At 38.7% G+C, this 24,455-nt stretch overlaps 1 protein-coding gene and 1 long non-coding RNA gene across 17 annotated transcripts in view; one reads left to right on the plus strand and one right to left on the minus strand.

Moving 5' to 3' along the window:
- PRPF4B (pre-mRNA processing factor 4B) overlaps positions 1-9,748 on the minus strand; it is a 37,615-nt gene extending 27,867 nt beyond the window's left edge. For all 16 annotated transcript variants that reach the window (XR_004625403.1, XR_004625402.1, XR_002143720.2 and 13 more), the window contains exons 1-2: positions 9,544-9,748; positions 776-1,975 (exon numbers count right to left, since the gene is read on the minus strand). Coding sequence is in view for 1 of the 16 variants with exons in the window: in XM_002924225.4 (XP_002924271.2) it covers positions 776-1,975; positions 9,544-9,683 (1,340 nt within the window). In the remaining 15 variants the exon portion in view is untranslated. The remainder of the gene's footprint in view (positions 1-775; positions 1,976-9,543) is intronic.
- Positions 9,749-9,791: 43 nt separating this feature from the next.
- Positions 9,792-18,412, plus strand: LOC109490396. The gene is made up of 3 exons (XR_002143726.2): positions 9,792-9,841; positions 17,182-17,336; positions 18,235-18,412. It is a non-coding gene; the product is annotated as an uncharacterized LOC109490396 (long non-coding RNA).
- Positions 18,413-24,455: the final 6,043 nt, after the last annotated feature.

Genomic DNA, 24,455 nt, shown 5'->3' on the forward strand with positions numbered 1-24,455 from the left:
AAACTTAAGACATACTATTTTTTAAAATAATGAGATTATAGGTATATGAATTAGTAACAAAAAAATGTCTACTTTCAATTTAACTTTATTTTTTGGGCAAAAAAAATTTCGTAGATCCGATGTACATTGTTAAATTCAAAATCATGCCAATTCAAAAGAATGGACACATCACAATCCTTAAATTGATACCTCCTTCTTTGAAGTTAAAAATTTCAGCCTATACTGTTCAATGAATAATCCTTGCTCTAGAAATTCCCCTCATTTCCCATAAATGGGTATACATAATTAGCCAAATTACTTGATTTAAAGGATTCTGCAAATTTGATACTAAACTAAGAACTTGAAAAAAAAAACCTTGATTGTCACCAAGTTCAATATTTGTAAATCTTTTAGTCAAGTTCCTCATTGAAAAAAGTACAAGTATTAATATAGTTAGTGGACAGGATCTACTTAAAACTATAAAACTGGTTAAGCGTCTGCCTTTGGCTCAGGTCATGATCCCAGGGTCCTGGGTTCGAGCCCCACATTGGGCTCCTTGCTCAGACGGAGCGTGCTTCTCCCTCTGATTACTTCTCCCTCTGCCTGCTGCCCCTGCTTGCGTGCTCAATCTCTGACAAATAAAAAAAATCTTTAAAAAAAAAACAAACCCATAAAACTACTTAAAACCATAAGACTGATTACACTATCTCATTTTTTATTGTCCACAAGTTCTAGTTTCTCCTTTTAAAAATCTGGTGCACTGGTAAAAAGCATTAACATTTTGAAAACAAGTTACCTTGGAGAAGAAAGTCGTCTCCTTTCTGGTTCTCTTCGTTTTCTTTCCAAGGATCGGCTCTTGGCTCTTCTACCAGGAGACAGAGTTCGGGAAGGTGATTTGCTTTGTTTAGACCTTCTATCATTTACAAGTGGAGATCTACTTCTCCTTGACTTATCCCGTTGTTTTGGAGACAAACTTCTTCTTTTAGGACTTCGACCAGGTCTTCTACTGGGTGACCGATTTTCTTTCCCAGAAGAAGCATCTTTAGAAGGAGATTTAATTGGCTTCTTTTCTTTATCCATGTCAGACCGTTTTGATTTTCTCTCTTTGGACCGTGATCTTCTGTCTTTGGATTTACCTCTTAAGTCAATTGGGGATCTGGATTTTTTGCCTCGATCACGACTTCTACTTTCATTTATAATTGGGGATTTTTTCCTATCTTTTGACCTACTTTTATCTTCAATTTTAACCTTGTCATCAGGAGGAGATCTGGCCTTCCCAATTTTCTCTTGAGATCGCCTTCTAAGGGTAGGAGATTTTGATTTCCTGGCTTGATCTTGAGACTTACTTCTCTTGGATGGACTTTTGGACTTTTTCCTCTCCTTTGACTTGCTCCTAGTGGGCTTCTCTTTAACTATTTCAACACCTCCCTTACTTTTCTTTTTATCACTCCTATGTCTAGTCCGTTCTTTGGATCTGCTTTTACTTCGTTTTTTCGTACTATTTTTATTATCCATTAGTTCAAGTTTCCCCTTTGTACTTGAGGATCTGGTACTAGACCTATTTCCATTTCTTGCTTTTTCATGAATCTCCCCCTCTTCTTCAGAGCCAGACTCATAACCTTGCAATATGAGCCCCATCCCAGATTGGACCTTTCCTTCCATTAACTCATTATCAAGTTCAGCTTTAATCAAGGCTCTCTGTTTTTCCAAGTCTTCCAGCAAAGCTAAATCATCGAGTTTAGTTCTTTTTGCTGGAGACATACCTTCTTTGTCAGAAGCATCAATAACTTCTTTTCTTTTGTGTTTCTTATGTTTATGCTTATGTTTATGTTTTTTATCCTTGTCTTCTTCTGAGGAATGTTTATGTTTCTTATGTTTACTTCTGTGTTTATGCTTCTTTTTTTTGTGACGACTGTGCTTATTTTGAGACTGGTCTTCTGATACTTCTCCATTTTCTTCATTTACACTCTTTTCGGAATTATCAGCATCTTCCATCCTATTAATGTATCAAACACATTTCAAAATTATATCATTTATCAAGCATTTAGTCACAACAAAATAATGATAAAATACATCTCAATGTAATACTTGAAATTAGTCACTGAAATATTTTCAGAATAGCCTCAGACATTTTATTGCAAAGATATCTGGCAAAAACTGACTTAGTGATTTAACTTTATTTTGTTTCTAATGGTTGACTCAAATACACAGAATACATACATTATGAGGGAGGTTAAAATAATCACACTTAATAAAAAAAATCCAAAACTAATCAGTAAAATGTTAATATTGATTTAAAGTCACTCAGCAACTTGTTTTTAAACCATAATTTCCCACACAGCCTTAACACCAAAGCCACCCCCATTTTCTTTTTCCATAAAACATACTGCCATATACTGGGAGACTAATCTCTTTCTCCACTTTAAATTAAGAAGTATACTTTTTCTTCTTAAAATCTTTACAACCAATATTCAGCTATAGCCAAAATAAGCACTCTATTAATGTGCACTGGTGGCTGATGTTGAGTGTAACACACCCCCATGGGTTAAAACTTCAAAGTGAGCTGACCAGGAGTAAGGATGCTCAGCCTGTAGTGGCCACTGAGTAACCATGAGGTATTAGACTGAATCACATCAAAGGGTCTCCTGCAGGTCAGCAATAGTCCAGTATCAGCAAAAGCCTATGCTTCCACCAATATTTGTTCAGTGGGCTATTTAATCTCTTTAAATTTCAAATGAAAGATTAGTTTCCCAAAATATGCTCACATTGACTGGTGCCATTCAAAAAAATTAATATTAATAAAATTAATTACACCAAATGGTAGCTTTTGTGCTTAAATGTTTAGACTATGCTGAAAGAATTTATGATTCTAAATTATTTTGCTAAATTCTTACTGTTCATTAATCCCAGATTAAACAAAGACTACAGTAACTTTAACCTTCTCTTTTAAAATCATTCTATACTAAAACATCACATCTCAGAATATGGGACTAACACCAAAGTTTAAATCATCTGGATTCAGACCATCACACTATTCTTGGAGGAAGATATGGATTATTTTGTCCAAGTCCTTCAAGTTATGTGCTCCTGTACTTTTAGTAAATTATTTGTGCCAAAGTTAAGAACTAAGGAATTCAATTTTTTTTTTTTAAAACAGAAGGAAGGGGAGAGAGGGGAGAGGGAGAGAGAGAATCTTAAGTAGGTTCCATACCCAGCGTGGAGCCAGATGCAGAGCTCAATCTCATGACCCTGAGATCATGACCTCAGCAAAAATCAAGAGTGAGACCCTTAACTGACTGAGCCACCCAGGTACTCTGGAATTCAATTTAATATTTTTTTTTAAATCACTACACTTAATGCAGGCATTAAGAAAGGGAGCAGGAAAACAAAGATGTACAAGACCAGTATCTGCCACCCTCAAGGAAATTTTGGTCCAAAGGAAAAGAAAGTCATATGAAACACTGGAAGAATGCAATGACAAAGACAAAAATAAGGGCATTATGGGAACACTGAAGGACCACCTAAAATCATTCCGAAAATGGTCAAGCAGATCACAGAAAACCCAAAGTATTTGTTAAGCAGAGAAGTTGAAAGGGGAGAAGGAATGTTTGACAAGGTACTGGATTATAAAATAAAGGCTAAAAATTTCCTAGAGAATGAATAAGAAATTGACCAGAAGGGAAAACTGTACTTTAGACAGGGGAAAAAAAAAAGGGTGACAAAAGGTACAGTTATAAATAGCAAACTATAAGCAAATCAGTGTTGCCAGAGCATCAACTTGTGAAGAAACTGGTCTAATGGTTAAGATCTCAAATGGACCAATTTCAGGAGATGAAAAGATATTGCAGGAGATTCTGGGAGTGAATGGTTGAGACAGAAGCTTACTGGGGTCAGAGGCCCAGGAACTGCAGGGTTAGGTTGCTAGACAGTGGTCTGTAAGGACACTGCCATTACAGCAGGAGTCAGAGAAGAGTCTGGTCCTCCAGCCAGGTCTCAGTCTTCAGTAAACTCAGAAGGGTTGGAGGAGGGAGGGGACATACCAGAGGTATGCTTGAAGTTGTTAGTTGGTAACAATGAGGTGGTGTGGAGAACATACAACTGCTACATGGCAACAACTTGAAATTTTTGTCAGACTGCCAATCTCCACTCTGGTACCGTGGACTGTGAGAAAGAAGAAAGTACTGAAGAACGCTGCAGAGAAAGCTGTATCTTCTGGTTGAGAGGTTTTAGTTTGGACTGACATCTCTCTAACAGGGAACAGAGATGACAATAAATACAGCAGGGTTCTCTGGGTCATCAAATTTTCTCAAAGACTTAGAAAAAGAAAGTGTAATATCTTAATGTGAAAAAAACAAAAAACAAACCAACATGGTTCCATTATAGGGGGAGGAGAGGAGAAATCACAGATTTAAGTAGAAGACACAAAGACATTTCTTTTTTTTAAAAGTTTTTGAGAGAGACACGGAGGGAGCGTGAGCATGCACGCATGAGCAGCGGGAGGGACAGCAGGAGGGGGAGAGGGAATCCTTAAACAGACTCCCCGATGAGCACGGAACCCTACACGGGGTCGTTCCAGGACCCTGGGAACACGACCTGAGCTGAAACCAAGAGTCAGGCACTTAACGGACTGAGCCACCCAGGTGCCCCAATACAAAGACATTTCAATTTTGTTCCTTATATAGGCTATATTCTCATATCAGTAACCACATCCCTTCCCCTGAAATCTCCCATCACACAACCTAGAATGTGGTGGTATAGGTCTTTTTTTCCTGAAACTTGACTCACGGCGAAATGTGTGAGAAAAACTGAATGAGGCTAAATCAAGATACGGAGACAAGTATGGAGAACCTGTTTAAATGATGACAATGATTTTCAGGTATATAAAATTTCAGTGCCCCAAGTACAAAATTCTAGTCAATAAGCTAAAACTCAAACTACCTAAAGATCCTCTAATGTGTCTTCAGGAACCAGTCTCCAGAGCCAGTATCTGGGTTCAAATCCTGATTCCAATACTTACAAGTTGTGTAGCTTCAGGCAAATTTTAAGATCTCTGGTCTGCAGGCACCTCATCTACAAAATGGAGAAAACAGTCCTACCTCAAAGCAAGCTGTGAGGATTGCATGTTTGTTAACAAATGTTATTAAGGCTTGTGATAGTGCCTAGCACAAACCAAGTCCCTCAAAAGTAAGAGATCATTCTTCCTCAGAGACTGGATAAATAGATTTACTCACCATGACACTGTGGAGCTGTCAGGGCTGATACTAAGAATGTTATTTTCAGTAACATGGTCAAAAAAGCATGGATTAAGTCAAACTACCTTGTTCAAATGGTGTTTCCAACATGACACACCTAGTGTAACCTTAGGCAAGTCGCTCCTCCATGCCTCAGTTTCCTCAACTACAAACTGGGGAAATAACAGTTCTGATAGGCTTGTTGTAGCAATAAGTTCATATATAAAAGGCTACCACACAAAGTATTGATGAAATACTGTGTAAGTCTTCAAGGAAGCTAAGGGTCCTGCCTTCCGTCAAACACACATCAAGCTAATGAGAAGGCTAGTATTGCATTCCAACTCAGTCAAGGGCTGTTCCATTTGACTGAAGATGCTTTGAATATGTCAGATCATATCACTACTCTGTGTGAAACTTGATTATTGCTTCCTATCACATTCAGAGTAAAAATAAAAATTGTTTACAATGCCCTATACTGTCTGCCCAACCTCCCCAACACATTGATCCTACTACCTTCCTCCCACACTCACTGTACTTCAGCCACACCGCTCCCCTTAAACAATAGATAAACCCATACCTCAGTGCCTTGGTACTTGTACTTGCTGTTTCTCCACCTGGAATACTTTCCCCAGACATATACATCGCTGGTTCCTTTCTCTAATCAGGTCTTTGCTTAAATTACTCTCTCAGTCAAGTTTTCCTCACCAATTCATTTTAATCACAACCCTCACCTCACCACCCACATACCCCTTTCTCTGCTTTTTTTTCTCAAAAGAGAAAAAAATTGGTGCCATGACTTAATTCTTGTTTGTCTCTCCGTATTGTAACATATGCCCTATGAGAGCAAAATTTTTACTTATTTAGTTCACTGTTCTATCCCTAAGGCCTAGTAAACTTTCTAACCTATACTAAGCAGGTACTCAGTAAGTAATTTGTTGTGTCAATGAAATGATTTGTATAGAATAACACATAAAAATTACATTCATTAGATTATAGCTGGGCTTATACCGGCTATACTACACTCATCTCTTGACAGGAAACATTTTGGTTTTGCTCTGTTATATCTCCAGTGCCTCGCACAGTTCATACACCTATCTAGTTAATGTAATACCCCGAAATGATTTAAATTTAATTACCTCCCTCCCCAAGAAAAATCTACTTTTCGAACCCTTTTCTAGTGCTTTCTACAATTTACAAGTCTTCAAGGAGTTGCAAATCAAAATTCTTAAGAATTTACCCACAGAGGAAGTAATTTCCTTCAAAAGAAAATCTAGCTCCTAAAGCTTCTGAGAATCAGAAGCTACATCATTATGTCCAGTGTCACTTAAGAGTTACTTCCAGGAGTGACCCTAGTTTCTAATGTAACTTAATGAATATTATCTGAAGAAATGACATTACTGATAAAGATGCTATAAGCACTTAGGGCCTATTAGTCTAACCTTAATAATTCTAGAGTTCTCCTACACTGCGGTTAGTAGACGTTCACCCTCCCCAAGTTGCTCTCTCAATGCAAATGCCACAGAAAATACCAACTGAAGTCTGACTAGGTAAATCAGGAAAACGTGAACTCAATGAGTGGGTGGCATATTACACATAACAAGATTGTGTTAAAGCAGCTAATTTAGGTTCATCTTCAACAACTTTCTTCTAAAACTTTAGGGAAAGGTACCCTGATAAGAAACCTGACAGTCTTTTTGCATAGTTCACATTTATAATAAATACAGGTATTTAAGTTCCATATACGTAAATTTACATTTTAACATTTATGTTTTGCAATTTAACACTTTTGCAATGTACACATTTAGCAGGTCGACGTTTAAACCAACGTGGTCTACAACAAGTTTGTCATAAAACAGTACTTACTGAGAATTGAGTAATATCCTTCAAATCACAATATTTGGAAATGAAGCTGATTTGAAGTGCAGACTATATGGAAGTGTTAAGAGTGTTTTTACCATTTATTTTGTTAAATGCTATGTGTAGCTTCATCCTTCAAACAAGGATCTATGGGCATCTGGCACAATGAAACAACTTTAAAATAAAGACTAATTACGAACCACTAGTGTTATTTTAACTTCCTCTTTCAAATTTTTAAAAAAGATTACTCTTAATGACATCTTATTTGGGAGGAATTCAATTTATGCTCTGGAAACAGAATGGTGAGCAAAGTGAATGCCATTACTTCTTTACAAAGAAAGTAATTAAGCCGTTTCTCTGACAACTTCAACTACTTTAATACAGAATTAATGCAGATGTAAAAATAAGAATGGATTCAAAAGACCAACTAGTCTTAAAATGAACTCCTCCACCCCTCCTTTTCCAGATCGGGTGTGGAAAATTAAGCTTCAAAGAATTAGAACTGTCACATCAAAAAAAATGGACCTTTCTGGGACACTGGAAGTCAATAAAAAGGATTTGAAACCTTAAAGGCTATTTTTAAAAGGAGCCACATTGTATAGTGGGCGACTAGACAGTACAATAGTTAGGAGCAGGGCTCTAGAATTAGACTACCTGGGTTTAAATCCTGGGCCTGTCACTTAGTGTGACCTTGAGCAAGTTAATTTCTCTGTGCTTCAATTTGATCATTTGTAAAATATAGGAAATAACAGGATCTACCTTCATAGGGTCGTTATAAGGATAAAATATTTGTTCAGTGCTTTGAACAGTACCTGGTACTTGGTAAGTGCAAATAAGTGAATGCAGATAAAAATTTAAATGTTTAAAAGACTCAAAGAGGCTGAGCTAAAGAGATGGACAAACGCAAAATCCACTAAAACCCCTTCAGGGAACTTAAATACTCCATTTATACCAAGAGTTCTGTGGGGAGGCGAGGTGGAATTAAGGGCTATTTCTTTCAGGGGCATTCATATCGCAGAAGCATAAATAAATGCTAATTATTAAGTCTAGTATTTGAATATGCATATAAAATATGACCCAAGCACTCGTCAAAATTAATCTGAACGGTCCCTGAAATCAAATAAATGGGCACGATACTATAGAACGTTGAAGAGATTGCTAGACAAAAACAGCTGCATAATATTTGTACTGTACTGGCATAAATACTGGAACATGCCACACTGTGAACTTGATGAGAAGCAAAAAGAGGTGAAGTCTAGCTAAAACTTTAGAATCCATCTACTCTCTTCTAAGTCAAATTGTGAAGATAAAAGAGCAGCCTTCAAAAGCCCTTAATGAAAAACTTAATATAATTCTCTGAATAGAGCAAATGATTGAGAAGTCCAGAACTGAATGCACAGCAATGAAGTGCTGGGGCCCCTAGTAGTAAAAATTTCTCCTCTCAGTCCCTAGTTGCTGGGAGACTGTATCTACCTCTTAACTAAAATGGATTTTTAAAAAATCAGATAATGCTGACGCACAAAACGATCGCTCTATGAATTGTTTTAAAATCCACTCTTATTTTGGATTCTTGTTTGAGTTTTCCCAACATGAACAGGAGAACAAAATACTGCTTTTATGCAACGATTAGAATTTGCAGCATATACAAGTTATGTTTTCACTTGGCCGCATCGATTCTTACGTTAGCTTAATTATAGACATAAAGTGCTTGGGTTTGGAAGTAGCTACTACTACATCCCCTTGTACTTCCAAAGAAGCCCTACAAACTCCAGCCAAAAACGTCAGGCCTCAAAACCAAGAACTTGATCTTACTTTGCCTCAAGTTTGCAAGTTGGCAAATAAGCTGCCAAAAGGCAGAGGGGGAAAAATATATCGAATGATGCTGGAGTAAGAGCACAGGGGTGGGGAGATGAAGTACCCCGCTAGCGACAAACTGTTATATAGCTCTGGGATGGTCAATGACGGTGGCTCTAGCATCCCTTCTCCTCCCTGCTTTCAGGTCCTAAACTGACACCGGCAGCAGGACGGCAGAAGTCTTATGGCCTGCAAAGTCTTATGGCTTGCCCCTCTCCCACCACTGCTCCTGGGGTGCCCAACACCGATGCCACTGAGAGCTGCAGCTAGGGAGCTCCGCTCGGTCCCAGAGGAAGGAATACGAAGGCGCGACCGCAGAGTCGCGGCGGCCACCTCGCGCACGGGACCTGTAGAGGCCGCTCGCGCGTACGCCTCCCAGGGCAACGACGCGCGGCAGGCCGCGGCCGCCTTCGACCCAACAGCCACGGCCTCCGGGAGAGCGAAGCTCGAAGGCCGCCCTCCCCCTACGCCTCCCGCCCAGCAACGTACCGCGCGGGGAAAGGCAAAGTTTGGCTCCCGCCGTTAGGCCTGAACTTTCCCGCCCGCCCGTGCAGGTCTCAGCGGTTTCCCACTCGGCAGTCTCCTGGGCGCCGGCCTTCCGCACCGCTCAAAGACTACTTACTCTGGCTGTTCCCGCAGCGACAGAGTCTCCGCGGCGGCCATCTTGAACTTCCCGACTCCTCCGCGGCGGCGGCGGCGGCGGCTTCCCGGACGGCAGAAGCTAGTGGAAGTGGAGGAAGAGGGAGCAGAGCCGTCGCGCATGTGCTAACCGCGTAGGGAACCGTGGAGCTCTGAGTCCGGTCTAAGAATCCGGATATAGAAGTGCATCCGGGGACAGGGCGCACGAGCGCCATGACGCAACTTCCGGGACGGGGGTTGGGCGTGAGGAGGTATAGGCGGCATCTGCTGAGGGTTTAGGGGTGAGTGATTTAGGCTTACCCGCTAGTCAGTGTTGGCACCGAACATTTGGTCCTGAAAACTTGCTAGGGAAGGGACAGAGGGAGTCGGATATCGGTATTCTGTGTGCGGTTCCGAGAACTAGTTTTCACTGAGGGGCCCACAAGTTGAGTTATTCTCAAACTAGGGCGAACAAGATGATTTTGCTGCTGGGCTGCTTGGGAGGCATAGTAAATGCCTTATTACTGGCTAGATAACCCAATGTGAAGTAGCATTAAGGGAAAGTTTGTAGAAAGACATTTTGAGAATACTGGGAAGTTAGGACTGTATCTAGAACGTAAATGTCTTTTAATATGGAGTTATTATTAACACATTTATTTGAAACTTTTGCATTTCCTTTCAGTTTTTGCTTAATTTAGGGGTATTGATTCGGGAGTCGTTAGGTTCGCTGGTTCAGTAATATTTTTGGTCCAAATCACGTTGTGATTTTGTTTTTCTATAATGAATTCTATAGTAATCGATTAAATGAAATATTTTATGAGAAAATATTTACTGGCTCTTGGAGAGCTTTTAACACCACGTAGGTTTCTTCGTATTCTTTCAAAAATATCTTTCTTTATACTCTGGAACCTGAAATCAGGGTGACAATCGCTTTCATTCTTGTAATCAACTGAGTTTGGTTTCACCATAGAAATTTGACCTCAGAATATCTGGGCTTGTTAAATATCTTGGTTTTCAGAGGGGAAGATTTACAAATATTCTTACACAATGAGTCCTTCGTTGGCTTAATCCTAAACGTGTTTAAAATGTTAAACGTTTTACTTTCGTGGACTCTTATTATATGGAACACTAATCCTTGGATAATTACTGATTATTGTGGATTCCCTCTCCTCCCCGAACTCCACTATAGCATTTCTTTCTATGGTTCTTAATTTTCTTTGTGAAGGATTTTTCTCTTTCTCCTTAACAATGAGATTCAGGTATAATAACTTGGAAGACTTTTTTCATAGGAAAAAGTTTTCAAAAATATGTTAAAGATGGTTTATATCTTCAACCATATATCTACTTATGTACTAATAGTGTGTAGGTTGGGATTTCAGAGTTCTGTGTTCTGCCTCTAGATTCTCATCCCTATGTATCTTTTAAAAATTAGTGTGAATTCAGTCTTATATTTATGGATTATTATATTCTCTGCCTCACCCCCCATGAAGGCAAGGCCATGTGTCATTGTATCCAGATTGGCTCAAATGTTATTAAAATTAAAAAAAAATTAAAAATAAATTTTAAAATTAAAATAGATAAACATAGTGTATGTATGTGCAAATCTATTACAGATTCATTCTTGGAAATAAGTGCAAACCTGTAACATCTCATCTTGGATATAAAGTAGAATATACATTAAGGCAAAAGAAGCCTAGCACACTGGCACTAGGAGGTAAGGTAACTTACGATGACTCAGTTCCTAAGTGCCAAGCCAGGATATGAAATGAAATCTAACTCCCATCTGTGCTCTGTCCTTACCCTGCTACTTCCCACAAAAATGTCATTTGTCCTTGTTGAGCCACCAACCCACACAAGTCTTTGATATTCAAATGTGTTTTGAGTTAAAGGTAATGGAAAGAGCACTGGAGGAGCATCCAGATTATACTCTATTTTCCTTGGGTCCAAAGGCTGTAGTCTCTTCCTTATTGCTGACTAGCTTATTGCTGAGAGCTCATAGGCAAATTTCAACTTCCTCAACCACAGTATTATCTCCCTTGTCACTTCTGCTGTATGATTCTAAAAAATTTCTTATTTGAAGTGTAATTGACATGAAATGTTTTATTAGTTTCAAATGTATAACAGTGATTTGACAATGCCCACCATGCTGTACGAGTGTGGGTAAGAATAGGTGGAGAGAACAGACGCTAAGCTCTTCATGATTTTCTCACCAACTCGCTTTCCCTTGCACGGTTACTACCAGTTTGGACCGCACTAGGAGGGATTTGTCAAGGATTCACCAAAACTGTGTTGCAGTTTTGGAAGAATGGGGTTTAGGGAAGGCGGAGTTAAAATTAAGGCAACCATCACTTACTACTTTAATTAAAGTCAGCAAACGTTGATTGAGAGACAAACTTAAGTCCAAGTTTTCACTCTTCCGCTTTTCCTCCCACAGTTCACAAACCGGCACACCGAAAAGGTGCATACACAGCTATACCCGGTCCGCGCAGGAGGGACAGCGTAGCCGCTGAATCCACCGGCCGGAAGTCCCCGAAGAGGCGGGGCCTCACCGACCACGCGCTTCCCGACCGTAGGCGCTCCCTCGGCGCGCCCCAGGAAGCGCGTGCGTGCGTGCGTGCGTGCGCCTGGCGAAAGGGGTGGGCGTGCTTGAGGGGGGCAGCGGCTCGCGGTCCCCGCCGGTTCCCGCCCTGTAGCTGCGGCTCTAGGTTGAGAGCTGATTTTCTCTAAGAGCGCCTTTTCGTCGCGCCTGGAGGAGCCGCCCAGCCTCTGCGTTTCCTCCCTCGGGCGCTGAGTCTGCGCTCTTTTGCCCTTGTCAGCCTCGCCGCTCTTGCCACCTTTCGATCCGAGGCGGCTTTCCGGAGCCGCGGGGCCGGCCGAACTAGTAGTCAATAGATCTGAGAGCTGCGGCCCGGGGACCTGGCACGCTTTGCTGACTCCCGCGAAAGCCACATTCAAAAAAAGCGGACGTTGACTCTGGTTTGCAGGCAGGGAGCGTAAAACCCACAACGCTTGGAGCCCCACTACCAAACAATACAAAAAATGTATTTTGGCCCGGAATCAAGGTTTTCAGAACAAGCACGCAGTTTTTTCTTTTCTTTTCTTTTCTTTTCTTTCTTTTTTTTTTTTTTTTACCCATCTTTGCTTCCTTTTAAGTATTATTATTTTCGTGCAAGATACACACTCCAGGGGTAGTTCGAAAGTGCTTTTTAATTATGTTCCTCCTATGGAAAGAGATTATTACGTTTGGACCACCTAAGCTACACAGTCATCAATCCCGATATGCTCGTAATTGGCTTATCTTAACGGAGGCTACAAACAAAATAAAGAGTATCATAAAATCCTTTGACGAGAACTTCTGGTCCATGGAGAGCTCTCAGATGTCAGTTAAGAGAATATAGATCGCCTTTTCCGTAATACTCAAGGTTTTATCTAGATCTAGACTTCGAATCCGTAGCTGGGAATACACTGGAGACTGAATTTTCTTTTATCAGTAAACTAAAACTTTTACTTTTGTTCCATGAAATTTAGTTTTTTGTTGTTTTAAAAACAGTTCTGATCCATTCACAAAAATCTGGAAAGTACAAAAAGCAAAAGAAAACAAAACAAAACCACCCAGAGTTCTATTGTCCAAACTGAACCAACATTAATGTATTGGCTTATTTTGACCTATTTCCATATGGAATATTTAGTTTTCTTGTACTCATGAGTATAATGCGATAGTTGGCTTTTTCATGTAACACACCCATCTATTTTTGCATAATTCTAGTTTCAGTAAACATTTTTATAACTAGGTGATGTCTCTTTTTTCCTTTGTTGGTGGATGTGTATGTCATTTCAGTTTTGCACTATTGTATATGACTACGATGAAGCAATATTTGGAATAGTATTTACAACATGACCATTCGAGGGGAATTAACCTGGGCTTCACCACTCCTCTAGTAACTTTTAAAAATTTTTTAATTTACTTGGTCTTATACAGCAATTCCAGCTGTCCAGTGGTTGCTGCTTGCATGATAGATCATTGTGGTAGTGTCTCCTATAGACAGCACATAGTTGGATCTTATATTTTTAGTCTTGTCTGATGACCTCTGCCTTTTGATTAGAATGCTTAATTCATTTGCATTCAATGTTATTGGTGAAGTTGGATTTATGTCTGCCATGTTTCTTTGTTCCCCATATGTCTAACGTGTTTTTTGTTCCTCTATCCCTCTTTTACTGCTTTATTTTGCAACAGGTGAATATTTCCTAATGGAGCAGTTATTTTCTTTAATGAGTTTTTATCTTCCTTTTTTTAAAAATTGAAGTATAATTAACATACAGTATTGTATTTGTTTCAGACATACTATATAATTATTCAGCAATTCTCTACATTACTCAGTGTTCATCACCATAAGTGTACTCTTAATCCCCTTGATGTGTTTCACCCATCTATCCACCTCCTTTCTGGCAACCATTAGTTTTTCTATTTAAGGGTCTATTTTTTTCTTTGTCTCTTTTTTCTTTATTTGTTTTGTTTCTTAAATTTTGTATATGAATGAAATCATATGGTATTTGTCTTTGTCTGTCTGACTTATTTCACTTAGTATTATATCCTCTGGTCCCTTCATGTTGTTGCAAATTGCAAGATCTCATCCTTTTATATGGCTGAATAGTATTCCATTGTATATATGTACCACATTGTCTTTATTCATCTATGGATGGACACTTGTATTGCTAACATATCTTGGCTATTGCGAATAATGCATATATCTTTTTTTAAAAAGATGTATTTATTTTACAGAGAGAGAGAAAGAGAAAGCATGCATGTGGGGGGAGGGGCAGAAGGAGAGAGTCTTCAAGCTGACTCCCTGCTAAGTGTGGAGCCTGATGCTAGGCTTGATCTCACCACCCGTGAGATCATGGCCTGAGCCGAAACCAAGAGTTGGACGCTTAACTGACTGAGCCACCCAGGCGCCCCTCCATATATCTTTTTAAATTAGTGTTTTAATTTTCTTTGAATACATACTTGGTAGTGGAATTACTAGATCATTCTATTTATAATTTTTAATCTTAAGAGGAACCTCCATAATGTTTTCTACAGTGGATGCAACAATATACATCCTCACCAGCAATGTACAGAGGTTTCTTTTCTCCACATCCTTGCCAACACTTAACTATTTCTTGTCTTTTTGATAATAGCCATTCTAACAGGTATAAGGTGATATCTCATTGTGGTTTTGATTTGCATTTACGTAGCGATTACTGACGTTGAGTATCTTTTCATGTAACGTCCATTTGAGTGTCTTTTTTGGAAAAATATCTATTCAGGTGCTCTGCCCATTTTTAATCAGATTGTTTCTTTTTTGGTGTTGAGCTGTATGAGTTCTTTATAATATTTGGATATTAAGTCCTTATCAGAAATATCATTTGCAAATATCTTCTCCCATTCACTAGGTTGCCTTGTCATTTTGTTGTTTCCTTTGTCGTGCAAAAGCTGTTTCTTTTGATATTGTCTCAGTAGTTTTATTTTACTTTTATTTCTGTTGCCTAAAGAGACATATTTAGCAAAATTTTGTAATGGCTGATGTCAAAGAAATTATTGCCTATGTTTTCTTCTAGAAGTTTTATGGCTTCATGTCTCACATTTAGGTCTTTAATCCATTCTGAGTTTATTTTTGTGTGTAGTGTAAGAGAGTCCAGTTTCATTCTTTTTCCTGCCCAGTGTTCCCCAGCACCATTTGTTAAAGGGACTGTCTTTTCTCCACGGTATATTCTTGTCTCCTTTGTCATAGATTAATTTATGATATAAGCATGAGTTTATTTCTGGGCTCTCTGTTTTATTGATCTATATGCCTATTTTTGTGATAGTTCCATACTGTTTTGATTACATAGCTCTGTAGTATAACTTGAAATTCTGAACTTATGATACCTCCAGCTTTGTTCTTCTTTCTCAAGGTTGCTGTGGCTTTTCGGGATCATTTGTGTTTCCACACAGGTGTTAGTATGATTTGTTCCAGTTCTGTGAAAAATACTGTTGGTATTTTGTTAGGGATTGTATTGAGTCTATAGATTGCTTTGGGTAGTATGAATATTTTAACAGTATTGGTTCTTACAGTCCATAAGCATGGAATACCCTTATTTTTATTTGTGTCATCTTTAATTTCTTTCATCAGTGTTTTTTAGTTTTCAGAGTACATGTCTTTCACCTCCTTGGCTAGGTTTATTAATAGGTAATTTTTTTCACTTTTTTAAAGCATTTTTTTAGTGGTTGCTCTAGGGCTTACCATAAACATCTTAATTTTCTAGGCTCAGCTTTAGATTTATGCTAACTTAATTCCAATGAGATTAAAAACCTCACTCTAATGTGGTTTTATTCCATATCGCCCTCTTTTTTTGTGTGTGGCAGAATTGTTATACATATTGTATATATAGATGTTACAAACCCGACAATACTTGTTATAATGATTACTTTGTATCTCTTAAAGAAGCTGAAAGGAGAGCAAGTACATATTTATAGCTTTTGTTATATTGACCTTGACTTTTTTTTTTTAAGATTTTATTTTTAGGGGCGCCTGGGTGGCATAGCGGTTAAGCGTCTGCCTTCGGCTCAGGGCGTGATCCCGGCGTTATGGGATCGAGCCCCACATCAGGCTCTTCTGCTAGGAGCCTGCTTCTTCCTCTCCCAACTCCCCCTGCTTGTGTTCCCTCTCTCGCTGGCTGTCTCTATCTCTGTCGAATAAATAAATAAAATCTTAAAAAAAAAAAGATTTTAAGTTACCTCTACCCAACTTGGGGCTCAAACTTAACAACTCCAAGATCAAGAGTCACACGCTCTACCAACTGAGCCAACCAGGCACCCCTGACCTTGACCTTCTTATTTATGATTCCTGGTTCTCTTCATTTCTTGTCCTTCTGTGTTCATGTTACCATTTGGAGTAATTTCTTTAGCCCAGTACAGCTTTGCTCCTACCCACCTCCTTTAGCAAATATGTTATATTTCCATGTGTTATAGGCTCAACAATACATTATAATTTACTTTTTCATTAAATTCATTTCATTCATTCAATAAATTTCATTTCATTAAAATTTTTAAAATTTAATAAGTCTGCCTAGAATTTAAAGTACTTTGTATTTAAAAATTTTTTAAATTGCACCAATTTTTGAAATAGACATCTGTATGTACTGTATGCTATGCTCTCAATAGGCTATGTTCTTCTTTGGCTATGTTCTTAGGTAGGTAAATGGATAAAGAAACTGTGGTACATCCATACAACAGAATACTATTGAAATGAAACTAGTGATAGAAAGAAATGAACTATGAAGCCATGAAAAGACATGGAAGACTCTTACGTGCACATTGCTAAGTGTGCCAAGTGAAAGAAGTCTTAGTATGTGAAAGAAGTCATAGCATAGTATGATACCATAGTGATGGATACACATCATTATACGTTTGTCCATACCTATAAGAATGTACACCACTGAGAGTGAAGCCTAATGTAACCTATGGACTTTAGTTAGTAATAATTCATCAATATTGGTTCATTAATTGTAAAGACTGTACCACACCAATGCAAGATGTTAATAATAGGAGAAACTGAGGGTGGGGATGAAGAGAGAACACAGTAGTCCCCCCTGCCCTCATTCATGGTTTCACTTTCTACAGTTTCAGGTACCTGTGGTCAATCGTGGTTCAGAAACATGATCCTCCTTCCAATATATCTTCAAAAGGTCAGTAGTAGCCTAGCCCTATGTCAATGCCTACATCATTCACCTCATCACGTGGATATTTTATCATCAAACATCATCACAAGAAGAAGGGTGAGTACAATACAATAAGATATTTTGAGAGAGAGACCGCATTCACATAGCTTTTATTATAGTTATTGTTAATTTCTTACTGTGTCTAATTTATTAATTAAATTTTATCATAGGTATGTACATATGTGTAGGAAAAAACAGTATATACAGGGTTCAGTACTATCTGAGGTTACGGGCATCCACTGTTGGTCTTGGAATGTACTCTTTGCAGGTCAGGAGAGACTACTGTATAGGGTGAAACTACTTTCTGTTCAGTTTTTCTGTAATTCTAAAATGCTCTAAAAAATAAATCTATTAAAAAAAAAACAACCCAGCTAGCAAATGGTGAGGTAGACCTCTATATAAGTGTATCATTGGGTTAGTGGGTAGAATCACAGATAACTAGATGTCATTTCAGCAACATTATTCCCTTCACATTCATAATAGATTATTTTAAAAAGATTTTATTTGTTTATTTATTTGAGAGCAGAAGAAGAGCAGGGGAGGGGAGAGAGAGAAGGAATCTCAAGCCGACTCTGCACTGAGTGCAGAGCCCAACAGGGGGCTCAGTCTCATGACTTGAGATCATGACCTGAGCTGAAATCAAAGAGTTCGACGCTTAATGGACTGAGTCACTCAGGCACCTCATATGATAGATAATTTTTTAAATTTTATGCCTTGTAGTGAAGATTTAACATTAGCCCTTTTGTATGTTAATTATATCTCAACAAAACTATGAGAACAAAAGAATTTAACACCAGTCTTTTAAAATGCCTTACCATACACTCATTGCTCTGTTTTTTTAATTTGTAGGACTGTGTTGTTAAATTAATGAATTCAAATTTAAATTCTAGTAAATTTCATGTGATCCTGACACTTATCAGAGGACACATAATGCCCAATCCTTTTTCTTCCCTAGGGAAGGACTTTGAAGCTCAAGTTGCACCTGGTTGAAATACTTTCATTAGATATAAGGTGTAAGCTTTGCCCTTTTACCAGCAGCACAAAGAAAAACCTCAAGAACCACATTTTAATTTTCTTCTAAAGAAAAGGTGGTATTACTGTTTTAAACTAGAAATGAATTTTGACTCAGATGAAACATCAACAATTTTAGAGTGTGGATTAGTCAGAAAACAAAGAAAACTTGAGAAAAAGACCTTTTCTGTTATCAATGAAGAGTACACCCAAACCTGAATTCTGTGTGCAGATTCTAACCCCACGTGGTCCAAACAACAGTCCTCATGTACCCCACACACGTGAAGCAAGCACACTGTTTGCAGAAGCTGGACAATTCCTGCTCAAGGGCTTTTCTGTCTTGTGGCTAATATCCTCTGAGCTAAAATCAGGTTGGAAAGATAAAAGACCTAGTCTGAGTGCTTTACAACTGTTGGTTATGATGACTATACTATCTCAAAACCTTGGTACACTTAAGTGTCCAAAGTAGTTTCAAAACAGAGAATTAATAAAAGAAAAGAAGGAAGAAATGACAAGAGTTCACCTGTTAAAATGTTATGATGGGATAAAGAAAGGGGGGGTAATCAGAAGGGGGAATGAAACATGAGAGACGATGGACTATGATAAACAAACTGAAGACTTCAGAGGGGAGGGGGGGTGGGGGAATGGGACAGACTGGTGATGGGTAGTAAGGAGGACACGTATTGCATGGTGCACTGGATGTTATACGCAACTAATGAAGCATCGAACTTTGCATCGGAATCCGGGGATGTACTGTATGGTGACTAACATAATATAATAAAAAAAATCATTAAAAAATAATTCAAATTAAAAAAAATGTTATGATGAAAGAAGCATTCTGTGTAGCCTGATATCTTAGACTGAAGTTGTACTTACACTGTGAATGTCAAAAGAGACTTTTTGGATTTGTACATTTCTATTTTAATTGACAAATGACTGAATAGAACTCAAAGGGAAGACACTTAAAATTTCACATGCTAGTAAGAGTGCTAGATATGGAAAAAGTTTTCTTAACACAAAAGGATTAGGGGGGGTTGCATAGGAATCAGTTACCGAGAAAAGAAATCAGTCATCATTGTATTTTTTAGTGTCCAGAACGTTTAGCTTTCTGTGAAGCTGAGCATGTAAGTAATCTTGGGAGAGTTCTCATTATGATAACCTATTTAAATCTGCACAGTAATTTTACTGGTAAGTTTAGAACATTTCTTTTTGTTGTTGCTGTTCTTATTTATTTTGGATGATATTCGGCAAATTGTATTTTAGACGTGAACAGTCATGGCACCTGCCTGTCTTAGTGCAACTGTATGATTAGCCACTTGTCGTTTGCATAATTTCAGGCAGTTTGATACAATTAGGTATAATCAAAGTACGTGGGAGTAGAAAATGATTTTCTAGTGTATGTATTACATTGTCTCCTTTTAATCTATGTTTGTATGTATGTCCCTGATTTTGTAGAGTTAAAGACATATCTCAATAGAGTTACAGTCTGTTTATAGTGAATTAAAACTGGGGAAGAATCCAAGAATTGCTTGTATAGTTTGGTGCCGCTGCCTTGATTTGTACTAAGGTGCCAGCAGTTTTTCCACCTTTGATTTTGTGCCATCAGTACAATGTCAGCACAGCCAAAAGCAAACAGCATCTTGGTATCAGGTATTCCTTGATTATTGAAGGTTTGCATTATGCCACCTTGCATTTATGAAAAACCTATGTTCTATTCTTTCCTTACTAACCAAAAAAAAGCCATAGATGATTTCCACTTTTATGTAAAGCAAAAATAGTGTTCAGCATCTGTTTTGCAGCGAGCAGTTTAGAGGCTATGCACCCCAAGTAGGGAGGGTAGCACCGCCAAGCCCTTTCTCCAGGAACTACACTGACCATCTCTCTGCAGAGCCGCTATAGCTTTGAACTGTGTCTGTGAGCCCCTGTGCTGTATCTCAATTTATTTTGTGCACCCATTAGCAAGATGTGTTGTAAAGCATCAGAAAAGGCTAAGAGGGTTTCTTGGGTCTGGAAACGCTTAAAACTTTTTTTTTTAAATTAATGGTAATCACTTCTGCTTACCCCATTTTGCCTAATGGAAGGTTTCATAGGAACGTTCTGCTTTCAGATAATGAGGGAAACCTCTATTATGAAAGTAGTTTTGACATTGTCAACCCCACAGAAAAGTTTTGGGAACCCCTAATGATTCATGGACCATACTTTGAGAACTACAATGGTAGTTAGAAAAGTTAATCAAATAGACAAAATAGGAAAGGATTACTTTTGCCATTACTGTTAAGCAGAACACTGTGCACCGGTTGCCAATGCCAGGAGAAGACTCCAACTATATGGAGCATAGCAAAGCTCATCATTCTGCCAGCCACCAAGAGTAGAAGTCCAAACACTTCTGCCTACTGCATTTTAGTATCAGAATCACCAAGGAAAACACAACACAGTCAAGCACTGGATGGAACAATCCTTTGATTCACATACAGAAGAGGCAGAACAAGATCAGCTTTAATAGTGTGCTTTGGTCCCGCCTGGCCAGTGAGTCCCCTGGCAGCCAATGCAGGACAAATGGCCTGCACCAACCCCTCATGTGCTGTGGGAGAAGGACACTGGCACCTCCCCTGTGGAGACGGAAATACTGAAAGCTGGGGGCATGTCTGAGGGCCTTTGAGGTGCCCACTTCAGCAGAACAAAGGAGCACACACTGAGCCTGAAACAGAGATATATATTCCTACACAAGGTGATAAGATCAACACAGGCTGTGGGGACTCTTTGCCTTGGTAAAGAAATGTTCCCGCCCAAGGCCTGTTCTTATGTGGCTGAGTGGGGTGGAAGGACTGTGGGCATGAGACTGCCTTCCCAATGCTTATGTCTTTCCTGCTGCTTCTCTTTAGTAGTCTATGCTATGTGCTTTACTTTCTTTTCTGTTAAATCATTTTGATTTAATGTATTCTGTAATGTTTTCTTGTTGAAATTATTATAAAATGTAATTATATAGATGTTTGCTTTTAAACTTTTTTTAATTAGTAGGGGACTAGGCATAATTTAAAATTTATAACCTAATAGCTGTGAATCCAAAGTAGTGAAGAAATGCTAGGTAGCTACGTAGTACAAATGTCCTCGAGACCAATGAAACCATAAAATCAAAGCTTCTGGGACATATGCCATTTATATACACTGGGGAAGCATGTTGTCAATTTCTGTTACTGTTTCTTCAAGTTGTTTTCTGTCTATTTATAGCCTTCTGCTATTCCAACAAACTATTTAGAATAGATGCTGCCTCCTTTTGCTGCTTATTAAACTGATGACTGACATTCTGTTGTAGATTATTAGTAAAAAATCTGATTCTTACTGGTAGAGAGTCTGACAGATTATCGGTGAAGAGATCTGCTACAGAATTGGATTATTCCTACAAGGGAACTGTTTTTGTACTTTCCCTGTATCTTGAAGGAGATCCTGGCTACCTGACTCTCCCTTTTCACTTGAGAGCTCCTTCCTCTTTTTGTAGCAACTTTGGTGTTCTCTGTGGAAGGAAGTCCACTCTTTCTTTTGGTTGGTTGATTGGCACTGCCCCAAGTTTTAAATCCTAGATAGTATTTTTGGGAAGATTGGAATTGCTTTGTATTAAATGTCCTAATATGTACAAAGATTAACTATTGGGACTACACCAAAATAAGAAGATTTTGCACAACAAAATGAAAAGGCATCCTACTGAATAAGAGAAGGTACTTACAAATGATATATTCAGTAAGGGGTTAATATTCAAAATATATAAATAACTTCTACAACTCAATATCAAATAATCTCCTTAAAAGTAGTAAGAGGACATGGATAGACATTTTTCCAAAGAAGACATACAAATGGCTATCAGATACATGAAAACATGCTCAACATCACTAATCGTCGAGGAAATGCAAATCAAAACCACAATGAGATATCGCCTTGCGTCAGTCAAAATAGGTATTATCAAAAAGACAAGAAATAAATGTTGGTAAGGATGTGGAAATAAAGGAACCCTTGTGCACTGTTTATGGGAGTGTAAATTGATACAACCACTGTGGAAAACAGTATGAAGCTTCCTAAAAAATTAAAAATAGAAGTATCATACAACCTAATAATCCATTACTGGGTATTTACACAAAGAAAAAACCCCACTAATTCAAAAAGATATGTGCACCTTTATGTTCAGTGCAACATTATTTACAATAGCTAAGATATGGAAGCAACCCAAGTGTCCATCAGTAGATGAATGGCTAAAGATGGTACGGTATGTCTATACACAAGGAAATAATACTCAACCATAAAAAATGAGATCTTGCCATTGTGACAACATGGGTAGACCTAGAGGGTATTATGCAAGTGAAATAAGGTCAGACAGAGAAAAACTTTGTTTTTCATATGTTTACCATATGATTTCCCTTATATGGAGAATCTACAAAATGAACAAACAAATGGAAATGGACTCATAAATGCAGAGAACAAACTAGTGGTTGCCAGAGGAGGGGATTGGAGGGAAGGGCTGAATAGGTAAAGGGGATTAAGAGGTACAAACTTTCAGTTATAAGTAAGTCACAGAGATGAAAAGTACCTAGATCTCATGACCCGTGATATTACAACCTGAGCTGAAACCAAGAGTTGGACGTCCAACCAACTGAGCCGCCCAGGAGCCCCTAAAATAAATAAATCTTAAAAAAAAGTAAAAGGTAGGATCAGTGAAGGCGGGCAAAACTTGATGGATGAAATTTAAAATTTTTTTAAATTTATATATTCTGTATTACTGTTTTTTTTTTTTAAAGATTTTATTTATTTATTCGACAGAGATAGAGACAGCCAGCGAGAAAGGGAACACAAGCAGGGGGAGTGGGAGAGGAAGAAGCAGGCTCATAGCAGAGGAGCCTGACGTGGGGCTCGATCCCATAACGCCGGGATCACGCCCTGAGCCGAAGGCAGACGCTTAACCGCTGTGCCACCCAGGTGCCCCCCTGTATTACTGGGTGGCTCAGCCATTAAGCATCTGCCCCTGGGTGGCTTGGGCCCCTGGGTGGCTTGGGCCCCTGGGTGGCTCAGCCATTAAGCATCTGCCTTCGGCTCAGGTCATGATCCCAGGGTCCTGGGATCGAGCCCCACATCGGGCTCCCTGCTCAGCGGGAAGCCTGCTTCTCCCTCTCACACTCTCCTTTCTTGTGTTCCCTCTCTCGCTGTCTTTCTCTGTCAAATAGAAAAATAAAATCTTTAAAAATAAATAAATAAAAATGGAACTCGAATTTGGAAATAGAGGATAGCCCCTCCCCAGTTATATACTCTCTTGCCTTTTAATCAGTATATTTTAGGAATAATTTGATGATTCTGAGACCTATGAAAATGAAAAGATTCAGAGCCTGTTGTTTTTCACTTTATTGATACTAACATATTTTAGAAGGTATTTTTTTTTTAAGATTTTTTTATTTATTTATTTGACAGAGATAGAGACACAGCGAGAGAGGGAACACAAGCAGGGGGAGTGGGAGAGGAAGAAGCAGGCTTCCAGCAGAGGAGCCTGATGCAGGGCTCGATCCTGGAACGCTGGGATCACGCCCTGAGCTGAAGGCAGATGCTTAATGACTGAGCCACCCAGGTGCCCCATTTTAGAAGGTTTTGAAATTCTTATTATAATAGTTACTTTTTAGATACTCATGTACATTTGACACCATAATATGTGTCTCTCCAAATCTTTTAGTTGACTTCTTGTCAACTTCTTGGCTTTCTTATACCATTTTTCAACCCTTTTTATAGAATTAATTTTTGTTTGGATTAGTTCTTCTCTCTTTGGAAAACCTTGCATAGAAGGAAGACAGACCCCACCCAGAATTTTGTTCTGATGTTGCGATTGAGGGCACCATAAATACACCCACCAAGCAGGTATGGAAAAGTTTATGCACACAGTGAGGCTTTCTGGGGAGAATATAGCTAGCTCCTAACCTGGTTAGAAAATGGCTTGAGAGAGCAGGGAAAGAAGACAGGCTTAGGGTTATCCTGGTGGTTAAGGGGTGGAGTTCCCATGCCAGGGTCCAGGCTGGTGTGGTCTGAATTTACACCAAAATAGGGGACATTTGGAATTTATCATCTTGCTCAGATGTGGGACAAGGAGGATAGGGGAATGTCAGGCTTGAAAGCTATAAATAGTCAAACATCAAAATC

This window comes from Ailuropoda melanoleuca, chromosome 5 (assembly GCF_002007445.2).
Source record: "Ailuropoda melanoleuca isolate Jingjing chromosome 5, ASM200744v2, whole genome shotgun sequence".
In the NCBI taxonomy this organism is placed as follows: Eukaryota; Metazoa; Chordata; class Mammalia; order Carnivora; family Ursidae; genus Ailuropoda; species Ailuropoda melanoleuca.